At 35.3% G+C, this 20,198-nt stretch overlaps 1 protein-coding gene across 1 annotated transcript in view; it reads right to left on the bottom strand.

Annotated features, from left to right (window-relative positions):
* LOC108002079 (sodium/hydrogen exchanger 9B2) overlaps window positions 1-16,775 on the bottom strand; it is a 113,214-nt gene extending 96,439 nt beyond the window's left edge. Inside the window, exon 1 of the mRNA XM_062086996.1 lies at window positions 16,518-16,775. Within this exon, the coding sequence (XP_061942980.1) occupies window positions 16,518-16,543 (26 nt within the window). The 5' untranslated portion in view covers window positions 16,544-16,775. The remainder of the gene's footprint in view (window positions 1-16,517) is intronic.
* Between the last annotated feature and the right edge of the window lie 3,423 nt (window positions 16,776-20,198).

The following is a 20,198-nucleotide window of genomic DNA, read 5'->3' on the forward strand; positions in this document are numbered from 1 at the left end:
CGCGCGATACTTTCCGAGATCGAGTTAGAAAATTCTCGCGGTTTGACCAGTTAATTAGGAACGATTCAATGATTATGCTAACCGGCATGATGGAGATATCGTTTCGAGGATTCTGTTTGCGATTGTTCGAGATTTCGAGTGGAACACAAGAGTCGTATTTTCAGTCACGAGGATATGTTAGATCGTGTTAGAAAATTGCACAAATTTGATCTTCTAATTTTGACCGAAGTCACGAGCGATCACAAGGCGAAGCGAAAACGTTTTTCAAGTAATTAGTGAGAACAGTGACGCGGATGGAAATCGCGTGTCAGGGATGTTTCGAACAAACAATGTTATCCAAGTTTATCCTGTGAGAAAAATTATTACTCTTATTCGTTACTCCTCCGATCTTGATGATTTCTCGACACGTCAAGGTGATCGTTCCGAAATAGTGAAATTGCGAAAATTTTATCCGACGATTATTCGTTATTAATTAAAAATTTTCTTCGAGACTGTTCAATTAGATTAGTTTCAATCAGGCTCGCCGATAATTGGATCGGTCCGCTTAAATTGACTTAACGATTAAATTTAAAATTAACACAAATTAATCGATATTCAAATTCATTTAATTAAAACTCATTTAATTCGTGGTCCACCTTGAATTTAGATCGATAACTTTTAATAAACACTCAAAATGGTCCAGATAAAACACAAGGCTATTTAGCTTATTTAACTTGGACAACGAGCTGCAAAATTATCGAGAAGATGTATCCTTTTGGTTAATAAATATTTGCCAAAATTAATTATACCTAAAGTACTCCGTAAAAAAAAAGAAAAATTGAATCAAAAAGCTCGAGAAAGAATTATTCGAAAAAATTAAAGGAATTCAGAATTATAAAATTCGTCTCCAAAATATTATTGGTATCGTTCAATTGGCAAAGATACGAATGAAACAATTTCAAGCCAATATCTCGAGCCACCAATTTAGATACGTGACAGTAACTTCAATCAACACGGTAAATTCAATCAGCGAAACAATTCGAGAAGACTCGCATTCAAATAGGAAGCCGGTTTGCTGCTTTCTTTTTTTTTCTCTTTCTCTCTCTCTCTCTCTCGTTCACGATTCATTGAAACGAGATATATCGAAGGGTAAAGAATTTTCGAAAATGTGCACGTGCAATTTTAATGTTTTCCGCGATATTTTCTACCAACTTCTTTGCTTCCTTTCGTAAACGTTACACGTAACACACAACAACTCGGAAATTGTTCGCCACGAGATTAAAGCCGGCCGATAGAAAAATGACAAAAACGTTCATCCCCTGATAGAGAGATTGGTGGAACGTTCAATTTAACCGCGGCAATTAAAAAATATCGTACACCTTCTATCCAGGAATTGAAGTGGAAAGGTAATCAAACTGGTCTGAATGGCAAAAAAAAAGTCCATTCTTATTTATTTGCTTAGAGGAAATGAGAGATGAAATATAAAAATATCGGATAAAAATCGATGGAGAATCGTTTAAACCTAATTTTATAATTTCGAAAAAATTTTGAGAATATGCGTTCGAGACACTGTATTCACGAAAAAGTATTCCTTAAAACGGAGTATAATTTTTTTAATTGAACCAAATTTTTCGAGAAAGAATTTAATGTTTGATTAATGTAAAAATTTTTTTTAAGAAATTGTTATTGATTTTTGGAAGAGAAGATCAAAGATCACGATTTTTTTTAACTTTCTCATCCGACGATTTTCTATCATTGGCAAAGTTTCATCGAAATTTCGATGGATACGTGTTTCCCACATAATAAATCAATCAAGAACATGGAATTACAAATTAATTAAACGTTCTTTTACGTTATATCGAAATAAAAAAAAGAAAATGTAAAGTTTTATCACAGGATGATAATTTAAACGTAAACAACCCCTAATAATAGTATAAGAGGCGTGGATTTACAAAAAGGTTGAACTTAAACATAGTTTAAAAAGTTAAGACTTTTTATTACTCGACTTGCTTAAGTAACGAAACAGCTGGAATATTTCTTTTTTTTTTTTAAGAAAGGAAATAAAGAAAAGAGGCGAGGTTGGTAATAAATTTTCTCACGAATATATTCCCGTTCTTCTCCTATAGAGTGTGAAAGCGAGCTATGCAATTAATGAATTCTTCATTAAACTCGTTTATTAACCTCTTAAACGAGAAATTATGCAAGAAACTCGTGAATACACAACGCTCGATTTTTTCTTTTCTCTCTCTCTCTCTCTCTCTTTTCGTCTCTCATATTTCGCTCACGAAATAGTTACTTTGAACATACAAGTTACAAAAACGAAGGAGCGTGCTTTGCAATTACATTATAAATACTTCCTATTACGTTTTTCCATTTTACAGGAACTTTACTTTCCTCTCTTCCGCGTTAAAGATATAAAATTGTAAGAAGAAATGCTCGAGGAGAAATTGGAGAAAAATTGGAGCTGATAAAGGCGAAAAAAATAAATAATCCGTTGTCAAATTTCATCCTTGGGTTACGCTTCGTTTGAAATACGAATAGATATTCATCGATATAAATATTCACGAGGAAAAATAATAAGAAACAGTTGCGTCGTATCTGGGCAATGTGTTTATCGAACGACACGAAGCACGTTGCAACGTCGTCGAGCCACGTTTCAATGAAATTCAAATTATAAACATCCACGAAATATCTCGCTCGATTCCAGTATCACCATCACCTCCTCTCCGTCTCGTTGATTGAAATATTTCCACACGCTTCGCTTATTACGCATCGTTCCAATTATACGCGAAATATTCACTCGTTTTCCCTCTTTTCGCTTCGTTTAAACGCGTTAAAAAAGAAAGAAACGCGACACGTGTTCACTTCGATTTCTAACGTTTCCTAACTATTTCTCCATCCATCCACGTGGCTGGTTAACTCGAAAGCGTGATCCAACGAAAACATAAAACGATGGTGTTTCGCGTTAGCAAGTTCCAAGGGCAATTATCATTTCGTACGTACGACACATTTGCTTGCAATGGCAAACAGAGAGGGGGGAAGTGGTACGAGCGAGGAGGATCTCGATTACGTTTGTTACCCCCTTTCCTTCCCCCACCTCTCTGCGTCTCGAGTTCTCTTCTTCCTGCGAATTAGTTGATAATGACGGCTAATTGACACTGACGAAGGCTACTTGCGAGCCGAGTCGAGAGAATCGCGCCAAATCTCTGTGTACGTGTTCTTCTCCGTGTATTTCTCCGTTCCATTCGAGGGGGGGAAAAAAAACAAATAAATCAATTTGTCGAAAAACAAAATGGAAGGAAGGAGAATCGCACGTTGTACATCCAATTATGGTACATACAAGTGGCGTGCGAGATCGATGGGATTTTTCGTGGAAGAATTTGGCCGAAATTTCGGAAACTTTTCCCGTAGGAGTAATTATTCGGTTGCAACTTAGTCGTGGCGTAAATCTCAATATAGGGCGGGTGCGAGATTATCCGAAAATTAAAATTAACGGCCCGCATTTGCATTTTCATTCCCGAAGTTGGGATGTTTAACCTTTCGATGATTTATTATACTCCTTTATATCGATATTTCTCATAACAACGTTTGAACGAATTTTCTTTATCCGATTAACAATCGATCGAAATTTCTTCTAGGGAAGCACACCGCCCCCAAACGTGTGATATTACAATTCTCCTCACTTTTTAAAAAAATACCCATGTAATTTTCGAAAATGTAGGTCGAAAAATATGTGGATCGTAAATGCAATCGTAAGAAAAGAAGCATCCAATCGCATTAAAAGTATACAGTTATATATTTCTCTGGTGCCATCTTCGAACCCGATTCCGATATTATATTCATGAGAGGTGCACACACGTTGGAAAAACATCGAATCGAGGATCGAATTCGCGTCGCTGATGTTGCACCTGATAACGCGTTTCGAATTTAAACGCAACACGCAACGTTTGTACAAGGGGCACGATTATAAACTTCAAATAGATGAGAGATAAATCATTGGATTCGGCCTATGCCCGCGCAATGTGCATCGACGCACCATCCCACGCGCGTATTTGCCAACGATAATGGCTCCACTTCGTTTATCCTTCCAATTTATTCGCCCGATATATTTTCCACCCATCGAATCATCGCGCGACCAACAAACGCCTAACGATTTTTTAACGCCTCCCTCCCCCCAGCTTTTAATCGCAAATGTTGTAATATTGTAATATTGCGACATTCACGGTGCAATTTTTACGTTCGTTATTAACGTTTTGAAGCGCGCCACCGTTAACACGGGCTTACGCTGTTCCAACATTGCAATTACAATGGAACGAAATGCTATATTCCACGTTGTTAATTGTCAGAGAGCACGGGTTGGTGAAAGTACTATTTGCTCCATGTTATTCTTAAAAATATTATAATAAAAAATGTATCTTTGAACATCGATGACTATTTATCACGAAAATTAATAAAGTAATAATTAAGAGAAGGGAATAGTGTGCGTTTAATAAAAATTAACGATTTTCAGCCTCGAACAAATAAAAAGTGAGAGACTTTCGACGACGAATTCTCATTCGTCGCAATTCCAATATCCTTTATCGAAATTAAATAATCGAAAAGTTAAACTGTTTATGTATAATATCGACACAGGATAGTAAAATAGGAATTAAAAAAAAAAACGAATATCCAAAATTTTGCTCTTCCAATTTGGCAATTTAATATCGATTCAATATTTCTATTTTTGAACATGGAGCAATAAAATTGTTTCGTCCGATATAAATATTTCGCCCTCGGCTATCTTTATAAATTTACATTCATGCATATAATTCGTGTCCCGAAATAAACGTCAAATGGAACGTCACGCTTTAACATCACGTTTCAACATCATGCACTTTCCCTTCCACTTCTCTCAACACCACTTCAAAGTATGTATCGGTATGCATCTCGAAATTGAATTTTCCGCTCGTTACACCACCGATTTTTCATACCCTCCAATTATTTTTTTTTTTATTTATTATTCATTTATTATTTATTAGTATTTTTTGGAATGCAACGAACAACGGAAACTACGCGGGGCAAAGTTTCCATCGTTCCGCAACTCGTCTGAATTGCGAGATGAATTCGCGAAATCGACGTAGTTTGTTTTCATCGTAGTTAATTATTAAAATCGAGGCTCGATAATTGCATCCAATGATCGTCAATTGAAATCGAAATACCACTAATTGCCCCGGGTTAAAGCTCTGCACACCACTTTGCCCAAACTTCGTCCGTGTTCCACATAATTTGCGATTAATCGGCCAACTAACTAAGATTGAAGACCGTTTCAATTTAACTCTAATTTTATAGGCGACCTAGTGTTTGGAATTTCGAATGATCGATACATAAATACACACGATCGTGGAATCGTGAGTCTGAACGAAATATAAATATAATATTTCTCTTGCTCTCTCTTTTTCTTCGCGTTACGTATATCTGTCGAAAGTCAGATCGTTGCTGAATTTAATTAAAAACGCCGATAATAGAATAATAGATTTAAAAAAATTTTGGAATTGTTCACGAATACTGAAAAATTCTCGATTAATTACAAATTTTGTTTGAAAAAGAATCCGGTCGAATCGAGGATAGTCTCTAGGAACGAAGCCTATTTCCCTTCAACGACCATCTTCTTCGCCGCGAGCTTCGAATACATTCGCGAAAGAGAAGGAAAAATTGGGCTTCGATTACTTTGTTGTAAGCGAGAATTCGTGAACGAGTTAAACAGCAAGGCACCGATATGGCCGCGTTTTAATCCACGATTGCGGTATTGGATTTTCCCCAATGCCTGATAAAATGTTTTCGAACCCGCAGCTGCACCGTTCACATACGCTATCAATAATTCGCGCCGAAAAAAAAGAAAAAAATCACGATTTCGCGTGATCGATCGTTGAACCGCGACGAGGTTTCGATCGACAATCAACCGGGGATACGTATAACCGGGGAAAATTGAATGGAAATTGAATGACGATGGATAGCGAGTAATTTTTATCTTCTTAATGGTAGATTTATAGCCATTCGGGAGAACGATGAGAGATTTAATTATATTTTCGAATAGCAATTCTCGTGTAGTTCTTACCGAAATTCGCGTTTTGAAATTCAAAAAGTATACGTTTGAAAAAATTTCTCATTTTCAAGATTAATCTTGTAAAATTTGTAAACAGGATGCTTGCGATAGAATTTCTTTTTCAAAATTCATGGTTCAATTGAAATTTATTACGTTAAACGCCGAATGCGAGAAACAGTTTCCAACAACTTCTCTCTCGCGAAGAGAGATGAAAATCTGGAACGGTTGAGCATAATTGAAACGATCCACAAATTTTTACTAAATTTATTTTCTCGTTCATCCCCCCAATGGTTACCATTGTTCGATCGAATCCTCCCTCTCTTTCCAAGTTCATAAAAAATGCCATGTAACGTCCTCTTCCTTGATTACCAAAATTCAAAAGTAATACATATTCCGATATACAATAATTCCTTGGGTATTTTAAATCGAATCAACTAGCAAATTATCGGCAAATTTGCCACAAATTTCATTGTGGGCGACAGGTGATGAAAATCGCATCACGCATAGACACCACGTTTAATCGACTGTAAAACACGCTTCTCCCCGCGTAACAAGCTCCGCGTAATTATTCCAATGCTCGCGCGTATATCATCCTTTCTTCCGAAACTCGCCCCTCGCCGATTGTTATTCCATTCGTAATTTAAATTTCGGATTATGCTTACCACTTCGTGTGGCCTAATTTCAACCGAATTCTCTATTTGCTCTTCCTTTCCCCTCTTTCTTTCTTCCTCTTCTCTCTCTTTTTTTCTGATTTTTATCCTGTTTCCACCGGTTTTTTTCTTCAACTCGAGATAAATGGACGAGATAATGAACGAAATTAAATTAAATCCACCAGTTATGGCGGAGTTAATTATTATTGCGCGTCGAGGAAGAAAAATTCTTTACTCTTGCAAATATAAATTTGAATCTCTCTTTATCGGAGTATTAGAATAATCTGCACGCACGCATGTACGATTCTTTGTGAAAAAGTAAGAAGAGAAGAAATAATTTTTTCGTCCAAGGCTTCGTGTTCTTTTTTTTTTTTTTCTTCTTTTTCGAGGAAATCGAGTTCGAAAATTTGCTAAATACAGACGAAACACCGATATAATGATATAGTAGAAGCGTTTTTTTGGAGGAAAAAAATAAAGGAAAAAATGGAATAAAATAGTGTTGTTGAAAGCTTCGTTTTATTTTTGAGAAAATCGAGTTTTACAATTTTCCGATTACGAGCAAAGTTGAATAGGAACGAATTTATCTGTAGAAGATCATTCTAAATGTGAAGGTAAAAGCGAAAAAATGTGGAATTAATTTTATTTCGTTTAAAATTTAATTCTCGAGTCGTGCAATTTCTTCGCGTTGATATGTATTTAATTTCCATTTTCTAAAAAGTAAAGAACGAATTTTATACAATTTTAAATTTCAATTCTAATATTTTTTGCTCGCTTGATAAAACTCCAAAACTAATCGTAAATTTTCTTTTCCCAATCAAGTTTCGTTTATCTCCAACAATTTAAAAAGATTCCTTAGAATTTAAATATCAAGATATAGCTAAACACGAGTAAAAATATATACATCGATTTAAACGAGATATTTGCTTAAGGAAAGAAGCCGAAGGGAAAAGGTCGTGGAACAGGATTTGCCGGAGGAATAGAGATTCTCATTTAAATATTTTTCGCGATACCTTTCGGAATATAAAACATATATATCCTGGGATATACGGGGGCTCGAAATCCCTTCCAGTTTATTCAACCAGACAGCAATTTCCCCGTTTTATCCGTTACACCGCCATGACCCTTCCCCTTCAACCCTGTCACGAGCAAAATGCGGTTATACCAGAAATACAAGCCATTCCGTGAAACAACATTTCGATCATACGTGCGCTTGCTTCACGCAAAGCCGGGTATCGCGAATTTAATACAATCGGGATCGGAACAGATTCGACTTTTCCTACACCGCAAGATCCTCCAAGTTTTATAATTGCCTAGAGTGAATCCCGTGTCTTCGATCCACGTTTCGACGTGTGCAAATTTGATAATGAAATTTCAACAACGATTTTGCGAATAATAGACTTTTGAACTACTCTATGTTCCATCCACGCCGAAAATTTATAAATCAAGAAAAAAAAAAGTATAAATGGTGGATACGCGTGTGACGAGTTCGAAAATTTTTGACGAATTTAATTAATTAAGAATGTGGTGGTCAGGTAAGAGCAAGAAGGTAATCAAAATTGATGAGCGGAGATTCGAACGGCTTAAATTGGCTCGAATTTATGTGTGAGATTCATTTGAGATCAAATTTATTTGTCCCCAATCTTTCATTCGGCCAATTCAATTTTTATACGCAGCTTGATTGAATTTCATTAAAAACCTTCCAACCATCCACTATCTAGAATTTAGAATCTTAATTCATCTTAAATATCCAATTTTCAACTTTTAAAAAAAAATAATTTTTATAAAGTTTCTTAAAATCCCTTCCTTCGATCATCCTCTTCGATCATCTAAAATTTTTAATCCACCTCTTGATATCCTCGATTCAACCTTCTCTCTCTCCTTTTTTTAAAAATTTCCCAAAATTTCTTCTCTCCGCCGCTAATTAAACCCTCGAACCTCTTACACCGCAAATTATACCCCCACCCCCTCGAACCGTGTCCAACTTCGAGGAATACAAATTTCCAGCATTTCCGTGTCCTTCCGCGGAAATTCTCTACGCGTGTAAAACGGCGGTGTACAACGAAGGAAACGAGGGAGCACAAAAGGAAACTTCGACCCAACCCTCCACGGAAAAAACGCTGAGAAAGAACTGTTTCAGAGACTCGATCCCTCCAGAATTTCCCTAACGATATACGCGAGAGACTCCGTCTATCCGCCTTAAAAAGAGGAGGAGGAAAAAAAAGGAGAAAGGAGACGAGAAAGGAAGTTTCTCTATCCCGGAAATCGTGGACAATGCGGGAAAATTAATTCGCGAAACATCTGCGGCCAGCATAATTAAAACGATCTGTTTATGAGGGAGCCAAAGCTGGGATAAGGAAGGGTGGAAAAATTCCAGTGAAATTTATGCTCTGCTTCCACGAGGCCTGCTTATACGAGAAACCGAAACCGAGGATCTGTATCTCGTTTTTGACGTTTAATGAAAGTAATTCGTCTTAGTCTTGCGGATTACGAGGATCGGTTGATTGATTCTCGAGAATCACCCTTCATTCCTTCTTCTTTTCTTCTTTCAGAAGATTTGTCGTTCGAGGAGTGCCTTCGTGGAGGTTTTAGAAAATGTAAACAAGCAGTTTGGTCAAAATCGACGATTCAATTTGTCGAATTGTTTTCGAAGAATAATTAGTAAGAAGCATAGCTCAATGACGGTTTAATTGTTTTAATTCTTTAAACTATCATTTAGTTATGCGACATTTCTTTCGTTTTTTCAAATAAATCATTTTTGATTGAAAATAGACTGTTTTACATCCAATCGAATTAAAAATCGCGACAAAAAAGGTTCGAACGTCTTGGAAGGAATAATAACTTTTGGAAACTATTCATGATAAAACGTTTCTTCCATATGAGGACGAGAAAGAAAAAAAAAAAAAAAAAAAGAGAGACAAAAATTTTGCATCGAACGCGTCCTATTATTTTCTCCAACAAAAGAAACGACGAGGACGAAAAAAAGGATCGATGAAAAACAAAATGAAAAGCAAACGTATTCGTAAATCGAGGCAGCCAGTCTTTTATCTCATCAAGAGTCGTTTCGCCTACCCTTGTCTAAGGCTAAATATCCCTATTTAAAACGCGGCATTCGTCGGCCGAGGAACAACAACAATTCCCTCCCCTTAATTATCCCACGGCTACGATAACCGTTGTAACTGTTCGCCGGTACAATTAGCACCGCCGTTGTTTTGCCGACAATTTGTTTTCACGCCGCCCGATTTACCATTCCGGCGAATTAAGAGGCGCGAAGGAGGGATGGGTTAACTCTCCGTGATATCGGAATTTTGTCCGCCGATTTATCGTAACTTTTCACGTCTATCGTCGATCGACGAAAACGTAATGAAAATAATATTATTTTCGAAGATGAAATTTAGATTGTTCTAGATCTTGGAATTTGTAGAATGCCGTTTATTCTCATCCTCGGATAAGGTGTTGAAAATTTTAATTTCGAAGGGAAGGAAAGATGTACGCTCGCGCGAGGATAATAGAAATCGTATGGAATATTAAGATTGCGTCGAGGATTATAATTTTTTTTAATAAAATAAGATATGTAATAAGATACGTAGGATTTCGTGATGTTATTATTTCCATTCACGTGGAAAAAAAAAGAAAAATACGTGGAGGATTTAATATATTATTGTTGGATAGTGGAAGAAAAATATTGAATTTCTTCGATATTATATCAACGAAAAAAGACACGATTTCCAATCTCGCTATGGCATTCAATTTCTTCCCTCCAAAGAGACACTCGTGGTCACTTTTCCCCACGTACTCTATGATACTTTGGGGAGACTCATTTTTCATGCCTTATACGATTCTTTATCTTCCTTCAGCGTGGAACTTACATATCTCTACGAGATAAATACACTCGCTGCCTCGAATACTCGAATCTAGTTACAATTTGTACACTTATCACATTTAATTTTCAAACGATACGTTTCCAATACCAATTTTATCATCAAAATCCAAAATTAATTCTCGAGACGCAAATTTCCTTTACTTCTACACAACATACAATTTAATCTATTGCACAATTAAAAAATATTGACAAAAATTTTAATTTTCGACGCAATGCATTCCCTTGTTTTATCAATTTTATCCTTGAAAATCCGAAATTAATCTTCCAAATCTAAATTTCCTTTACTTCCTTACACCATTTCATCCGTTGTAGAATTAAAAAAAAATAAAATCCAGATGTAAATTTCCTTAACCCCTGCAATTTCATCTATTGGACGATTAGAAAAAAATATCGCAAATTCGGCAGAGATTTAATTTTTCATGAAAAGAAGAACACGACCCCGTATCGAATATTTTTCCACCCTTCCCTCCACTCAGTGACAGAGGTTCGATCGGAGCGACGGGAATATACGTGCATGCGGGTTGGCAACTTAGCACGGCACAAATACCCATAGACCTATATATCGAGAACCCGGATGTGCCCAAGTGAAACGAGACTCGGCCTTCACGCGGCCTGTCCCAGTGCTCGCGCACCGTCACTCCGGTATTACGCTGACAAACGGCAACCTACCCTCCTGGCTGCCAACATTCGCCACCGCCAGCCATTTGCATCGCCCCTGCTCGCCGCCAATATCGACAACCCTTGTATCGCTTAACCGGCGATACGTGTCCGAATTTTCGCCTATTTCCTTCCGGCCTTTCGCATTTCCAATAACATCGTATTATATACTATTTTTAACGCGAGTTACGCGACAAGTTTACGGCGATAAGAAAATGGAATTAACGCTGAAATTTATTTAAACAGAGTTGTCAAATGTTTCGGTTAATATTATGGGATTTGCTCGAGGTTAAGGTACTTGCTGTTGGGTGATAAAATAAGGTTAACTAATAAAATAGGAATTGTATATTGCAACTTTGTGAGACGCGAGACGAAATATCTGACTCTGTGTGTTGTAAAGTTGTTAATGGAACTTCTTCTTATGATTCTCACGAGAACGTAGTTTTCGTATAGAAATGCTACAGTTTATTATCAGACGAGCTTCTTTATCGTGTTCGGAGTATATTTTTTTATCGTAATGACTGTAATTAAAGGTTAAAATTTAAATCGTTTAACTATTTCTAAATTCTTTGGAACAAACTCGTCGAACTGAAATAAAGATTCCTCCTTTCAACCCTTCCCCTTTCATCCGCTCGATTTACACAGGAAATCCGATAACACGTAAATTCCATGAAATCGAATTCTAAAACGTTCCGGTTTACATAACTGCCAAACAATTATCGATTTTAACAGGTCAGTGAGTCGAATCGCAACTGAATTATTCGCGTCCTTTTAAATCTACGACTACGATTTTAATATTTAACGCGTGGCCATTGTCCCTTCTGAATACATTATATCTCTCGTTTCCATAACAACGCGTACCCGAGAAAAAATTATCGAAACATGAAAGAATTTTCATTTTTTTTTTACTTCACACTCGTCGTTAATATCGTTAATTAAACGAATTGTGTGAAATCAATTTTTCGTTAAAAGAAATGATCGATTCTCAGCCTCGAATCAATTGTGAAATAAATATAGTGAAACCTCCACGTATATTCGTTATTACGGAAGAACAAATATATACAATAATCGAATATCAATTTTTCTTCAACGAAGAATCGACGAAAAATATCAACGAAGAAAGGAATAATTGGTTCCGGAATCGGGTGTCGGATAAATAAAATTTTAATCGAGGATCGAACTTATTGAAAAGCTGTGCTGGCGAAAAGTGAGGGGTGAAATTTTTTTGGTGACGAATAATGGACTTTTGAACGAATATCGAAGAAGAAAAAAAAAAAAAGACACGACGAATATCGAACTCGACGAATATAGAGATTCCATCACGCATACACATATGTATACGTATATATGCATATCGGGAAAAACTGTTTCCATTTCCCATTGTGTAAACGTTAATCGTTGCTAATGAAATCCTCGTTGGCGGATATTCGATCAAATTAGAGGGTTGAAATTCGTTCCGCGCGAAAATTGTGATCGTCGAACATCCGCGGGCATAAAACAGAAATAATGAAGCGTGGGCGAAGCTTTTGGCGAACCAACTGTGCCGAAACGTTGCCGTTTCCGTCTATGAATTATACGTTATTAACCGCGCCGCGTTGATTAACGTCGTATCATCGTTTGATTCCGCGAAACAGAGGCGAGGACGTTTTCCTCGAATAATTCATGCGGCAAGCGTCTAATAATCCAACGTCTATCTAATTTCACCATATCCTCCTTCATTTTACTCTCGTTCTTATCATTCCATGTTAAATATTATTATTGAACTTTTTATTTCGAGAGCTTTCCATCGCTTTTTCCCCAATTTTCTTACTGAAGTGTAACGGATAGTGGAAAATTTTTCGTAACGAAAAATTGAAATTGAAACGAATCTTTTCAATAGCTATTATATAAATCGTTTCGAAATTTTGTTATCGAAGAAATAAAAGTAAATTTCGAGATATTGGAAATTGACGAATCTTTTGTAGTTATTTAATTGGTTTGAGAAACGAGAAGGAGAAGAAAATTTGATTTCGAAATCGATGCTAACTTTTGGAAAATGACAATTTTTGGGCAATTTCCTTCAACGATCGTTGATATCCGACACGATATTGATTTTATGAAGCTAGCTAGGTCTGACGCTAATTTATTTACAGAATTCTACATGCTTTCAACAACTTGCTCTTATCAAGGAGGAGTTGTGTAAAGTTGAGGAGGCAATTGTTTGAAAGCTGTCCTCCCAACTTCGTGTTTGACACGCTAGTTTAAAACTTTAAAAAGTAACGTCGACCGTAACTTTATGAATTGTAACTAACTTCAAAATAAGATGTAAGGAAATGAAATTAATCGGAAACTTTCGGGATAAAATTAATAATGATTTAACGCCTTACGAAATATACTTTCGAGAATTATTGTAAAAATACAGTTTTATTTGGAAAGCTTTTAACTTCGACTTGAACCGAATTATTTTTCAAACACACTCTGGCTTGTGGAATATAATTTTTACATACCCAAAAGTAAAAAAAAAAAAAAACCATACAATTTTAATACAAATTTATTATTCAACAAAACGTGTGTAGCAAGAAAATTTTTGGACGACAGCATTTCATAATAAAATTTCGCATCTATGCAACTTCCAGCTTTTAAAATATTTTTATCAGAAGATGCAATTTTTCAAAACATTCTACACGAGCAACGTATAATAATGGACGTTGTATAATCCATTAAACAAAAAAAAAAGCTAAAATATTTCCATAACTAAAAAAAAAAAAAAATAGTTGATCACGGTGTCACAAACGATTCAACTTTGAAAAATCTAAAACAGTTTCGTTCTGTCTGTACACGAGCAAAGCCAATCCTCCAAAAACTCAGCCGATTCCAATTCAACTGCACGCCACAATGTCCCCATTCTCGCCATCGATTTCATCCAGTTCCATTTTTTTCCAAACGCGGTCACCAAACAAAACCACGCGCAATTCCCGCGGTTTCAAATCGTCCTCCATCCACAACCGGTAAATAATGCTTAATATTCGATTCCATGGATGGCGATTATCGGTATCAGTGTATCCGGATTCGACGAATCGTTCATGACCGCACGGATCCTAGCGAAAATTTTCGAGGAATTAATTTAAAAATTAAACGTGAAAAAATCGAACGCCTATATAATCGCGCAACGTCGTTCGTGGTATTTATTCGATCGAATAACTGATTCTAAACGTCGGATTTCTCCTTCGCAAGCCGCAATATCCCATGGTGGCCTCGATATCGCGTGAATCGTCCACTTTATCCACTTCTTTCTCTTTCCTTTATACGCGTTCTCCCAAGAGTGAATAAAGAATCGCAGTTTTGATCTAAAATACATCGTTTCTCAATCTTTTTTTTTTTTATTCATTTTCGATAGGTTTGATAAAATAATTTGATTTCCAGAGAATAAATTGATCGATAAACGAAAATATTTAATACACGTATCATCGTATCGAATCTTTAATATTTTTTCGCAAAAAGAGAAAAAAAGAAAATCGTTTTCCAACCCACGGGTTGAGAATCCATGACCTAAACCATGTCTACAATCGCAGATAGAGACGATACAGGGATATGGGGAGTGAAGGGTAAACAAAATTATAGGAAGTCAAGTGGCGGTCACTGAAGCGAGGAATTCGCTACCAAGAGATTGTAGGTGAGATTTGACGTGGAAGATACAGAAATGGACGTATAATCCTTCGAATGGAACTCCACGTGTATCTTATATATCCTGATTACACTTTTTGTGTGAGAGTGATTTCAAAGATGTAACAAATCATGTGGAAAAGTTTCTTGGAACTTGGATTGGACTGTTTGGATTGGAAATGGACTAAATTTATGAAAAGAAATATATATCATATATTGATATATATGTCTCTTGTAATTCGTGTTAAATTAATATTGAGATTTACTATATTTTGTTGTTATTCTTGATATTGTATTATGATTCTAATATTCTATCGTGTGTGCAATGATATTAGACAACTAGAATCGCACTAACTGATGCGTAGATATGTGCACCAGATGGGAATAAACATGTGCAGTACTTGTATATTTTTTTTTAATTCTTAACCGATCGATATTTCTAAACATATACGTATTCTCGTCTATCTAAATTAAATTTACTACGTATTTAAATCCGTAGATTTAGTAAATAATAGTAAAAATAAAATATTTAAAATAAATAAACCTTTTTAATAAATTTATAAACGAAAATAATAAGAATTTCTCGATCTTCGAATTAAAAAAAAAAAATAAATTGCACAAATTAATATAAATTGTATGATGATACGTCCCCATATACAGATATCATATTACATCGAAGGGCAAGAAGGTTCAAAGCAAGTGGAAATTTATTGGAAGCGAAATGCTAGTCGATATAATACAAACTTGGAGTATCACTTCTAGAACTCGAAACGTGACACGATTGAGTATTTGCTACATATACCATGTCACAAATACACGTCAGGTTTGGAGGATTCTTTTCGAAATACGTGACTATCTATCGCGAACTCGCGTTACTATCGAAAAATTTGTCAAATATCTCTTTTCCGATTCATTCGTCTTTACTTTTCGTTTTATCATTAAAAATAATTTAAAGAATGTGAAAACCATGTATATATGTAAGTGGAAGGAAAATCATAACTTATTATGTATGTCAATACTTAAAGTACGTAATAAATATTGCTAAAGAATTCCTGAACAGCCATCTGTCTTTTCATTCGAAAAGAACGGTTAAAATTTTACGTTGCGATCGACGCGCTATCTATTTGCAGTTTCAATGTCAGCAGTCAACTGGAATTTGAAATTTATCTCGCGAAATATAAAACGAATGATACACAATAAACGTTTCTTTATTAACAATCTATTAATTATCTCAGTCGATTATTGCATTACACGTACAAAAATAAATTTCTCTGACAACGATAAAGCTCTGACAACGATAAATTTGAACTATTCCACGTAATCATTAATGAAATTTCAATTTTGAAAATTTATAACTATTTGAACACTAATTAAAAAAAGCATATTTGACCGCAATTTCCTTTCTAATGGAGGACAATAGAAACTATTAAAAAATTTTACAAAATGTAATAATATATATGTAACAATATAGGAAGAACACAAAGTTAAGCATATTAACTGCCATGTTGTTCCATTGAAATGAACATGCAATTTCTAAACCAATCTAATAAATGTTTCGTATTTTCATAGTTTCTTTTGACCATCGAACGTAAGAACGAAGTGAATGTAAATAATATCATGTACTCACTCTTCGGTCGTCCAAACGAAGACCATAACCTTTCTTCTGTGTGATTTTTCGAGATGCGTACAGTGGGTCCAAGATATCTCGATTTCCAACGATTTCGATGAATTCACTGAGAAGCACGGTCGAAATCCGAACACAGGAAACGTGACGCATTATTTCGATCGTGTACGAATCGAGAAATTAAGCGAAATACCGGTGATCGAAGCAACGAACGATGGAACGCGCGCGACCGACATGCTGCCTCGATTTACACTGACGCCCCGCCACGCCGAGTTTACACCGTGTCGCGTCCTTAGCTATGGCGTCTATCGATTCCTTTGTCTAATGAAATATTTCTTCGCGCTAACGATATTCGACATGAATACGAATAGTCGATACGAAACATGTGTTTGCTTATGGAATTTCCTTTGTCAACATCGAACGTTTCTCGTGCTTTTTTTTTAACTGGTCACGTGGTAAGTTTCGAACGTTTAGTTTTCATGAAAAATATGGCGCGAAATATAAAAATATATACTTACGTACTAATATACGTATCATTGATACCACTTAAATACGTGTAAGAAAAACGTTAAATTATAAAATATTCTCACGTGAAAACATGTGAAAATATCGTTTTACGAATTTTTAATTATAAAATTATGAAATTTTTACAAATTTACACGGTTAATTAAAATATATCGATTCTTATGGAGGATTAAAGAATGCCCAATTCCTTAAAATTGAAAAATATCATATTCAAAAATATAGAGAGTCAGAAATTGACTCTGTAAACCCCCAACAAATACCGACTCGCGCGGTTTCGACGATTCTATGCTATTAACTCCGATGTCACAGGGGAACAACGAAAGAAGCAGATAAAACTGTCGGGAACTTCGTATACCGTAGAATTTATGGCTGTATTCAGTGGGCTCCGAGTCGATCCTTCCCTTCTTAGCTCGCGCATTCATCTGCTGAGAGAGAGAGAGAGAGAGAAAGAGAGAAAGGGAGAGGGGAGAGGGGAGACCTCTCCGATCGATGTCCCAATTCAACAGGTGCAGGAACGCGGTGAAGATGCGGGCCATTCTACGCGAATTTCCGGAAATCGCACCACCACCACCACCGCCACCATCACTGCCATCAAGGGTGAAGGAGGCGATAAGATTCGCGGCACTCCTCGTGGAATTCCATCGCGTGATATACCTCCAAGGTGCCGTCATTTCAATACAAGATGCACAACTCTGATATTCGATCGTTGAAAAGAAAAGAAAGAGAAGAGACGAAGTGATGAATTTCGGTCGGGAAAAAAAGGGAGGAGAGTTGATCATTTTCTTTTTTTTCTTGTTACGATTGGAATTTATGGAATTTATTTATTTAAGATAAAGATCGATGATGAATGATTGTTTAATTACGTTATGGAATACTCTGTGAAGATTATGATTTTATATGGATGAAAAAGAGAAGATTTAATAAGAGAAGATGAAATAATGTAATAATAATAATAATAATAATAATAATAATTATATAGATATAATATGAATAATAATAGCAAGAATTTCATAACGAAGATTTAATAATATCTAAAAGGATAGATTGAAATTTAATTATAATTAATATTGGAAGAAGAGCAACATTTAATATGGGATTATATAAGAAAATCTGATTAAATTTGTACGTATTGTTGCATCTGTTTCCCTGATCGAACGTTTTTATTTATATTGATGTATCCATATTGTGTTTATATGAAATAATGCAAAATTTAAAAATTTCATTATGGCATCTCTTGATTGAGATAAATTTTAAAAGAATTCTGTATCAAATTTTCAGTGAATTTATAATTAATCGTATATACAAATATAAATTGAATCTCTCCATACATTATGTAGGATAATTGGAGAATTTTGTTAATGATATCATCATTTAATAATGCATTCATTATATCAAAATCTTTGATGCGATTTAAATTGTTTTTAACCAAAATGATTCTGAAATATTATTAATTGAAACAATTATAATTTTATTTGTAGATAAATAAAGCCTGAATTATAATCAAAAGTAAGTTATAAAAATGGAAGAAAAATTAGGAAGAAAGGGTCATGGTTATTCCACGTAAAAGAAATAAGTTGTCAGCAGTTTTATCGACACTGATGAATGACTCGTGAATTCTTCGGTAAATCAAAATCGATTGGGAGAACCAACTATCTTCTTGTAACATCTTCTAAGAAAGTAATGTTCTAGAAGAAGAATAAACTCTCTTTTAAAGAGGAGATTAGTTCTTAGGTTGAGGATACAATTAAGTTCAACAAGATGATCATGATCGAAAAAGAGCAGAGAACTATGTTATAATTTTTTTTTAATTTGTCACTTTTACTTTTTTTCCTTTCTTTTTGAATTTTATCCGAATTTTATCCGAAGAAAAGATTTATAAATTTTGAAAATTTTACCCAAAAGATATCGTCCATCGTCCATTTCACATTTCGCATTTTAAATCTGATCGAGTCGTTTTTTAATCAAATGAACAGAGACACGTTAAAATTACAAACATCGATATTTTTAAAGTCTATAAAAAAAAAAAAAAAAATAGGACGAAAAGAAAGGAACAGAGTTTTCCAATTGTTGAAAATACGCGTATGCAAGAATTGCATTAACCTGAAAGCTCCGTTTTATCTTCGCTTCTATCGAACGTTAAAATAAAGGATTCGCAGAATTCTATTGTGAATCAAATTGAATGGACTACATTTTTTTTTCTAGTTTAACAGTATTCCGTAATGTCTAAAGTTTCAATAGTATCTACTCTTTTTATACCTTTTCATGAAGCCTCTTCTTGCAAAAATAAACTTTTACACAAAAAGAAAATAACTCAATAATTCATGAACGCTAGGTTCACCGAATTAAATGGAAAAATATAACGTTAAAAAGATAGATCGAGAACTAAGTTATTAACAAAAATTAATCGACAATATTGCAATTTTTTTTAAAAAAAGGAATTTTAAAAGATATGTATTCAAACAAATATTTAAGAAGACGCACCGTTTCTAAAAAATAAAACCTGAAACGAGAGTGAAAGAAAAATTCGAACACCGTTCATTAAACTCTAGTTCATTAAATTCTGCTTCCAAATTCCCAGCCAAAGAACGATTCAAACCAGCGATTAATACCAATCCCTCTCCATTCCCCTATTAATTAAGCAACAGTAGTTGGTTGAAATAACAAACTACCGCGATTTTATCGACGTTTCTAAAGAATAACGATGACAAAAGGGGGAAGGCCAACAGAGTTTCCCGCCGTTCCCGTATTTCAGATTCCATTGTTCAAGGTGGGAGAAGCAAGGAGAGAGAAAAGAAAAGAAAAGAAAGAAAAGGGAGCAACCCAGTCCTTCGGATTCGGAACAATATTGTCCCCGTTTGACGAATGAAACGTTCCATTCCGGGGACACGCGTTCCCACCTGATATATTCCCAGTAATCACTCATTTTCTTCTCTCGTACGTGTGCGCGCGCGCGAAACACACGGCCGAATCGAGTGAAAATCGACGGTTCGTCGAACGATTTAAATGGCCCTTGTTGAATCCAGCTCGCCGGCCCGTGAAAGAATATAACCGAAAGAGAATTTTCATTTTTCCGTGATATAAATCGAGGGAAAATACCGATGTCGTTTCAACCCTCATCGAGCTTCTGTCATTCCATCCGTCGATCGTTTCTTTTTTTCC

Source organism: Apis cerana, linkage group LG1, assembly GCF_029169275.1.
Source record: "Apis cerana isolate GH-2021 linkage group LG1, AcerK_1.0, whole genome shotgun sequence".
NCBI lineage: Eukaryota > Metazoa > Arthropoda > Insecta > Hymenoptera > Apidae > Apis > Apis cerana.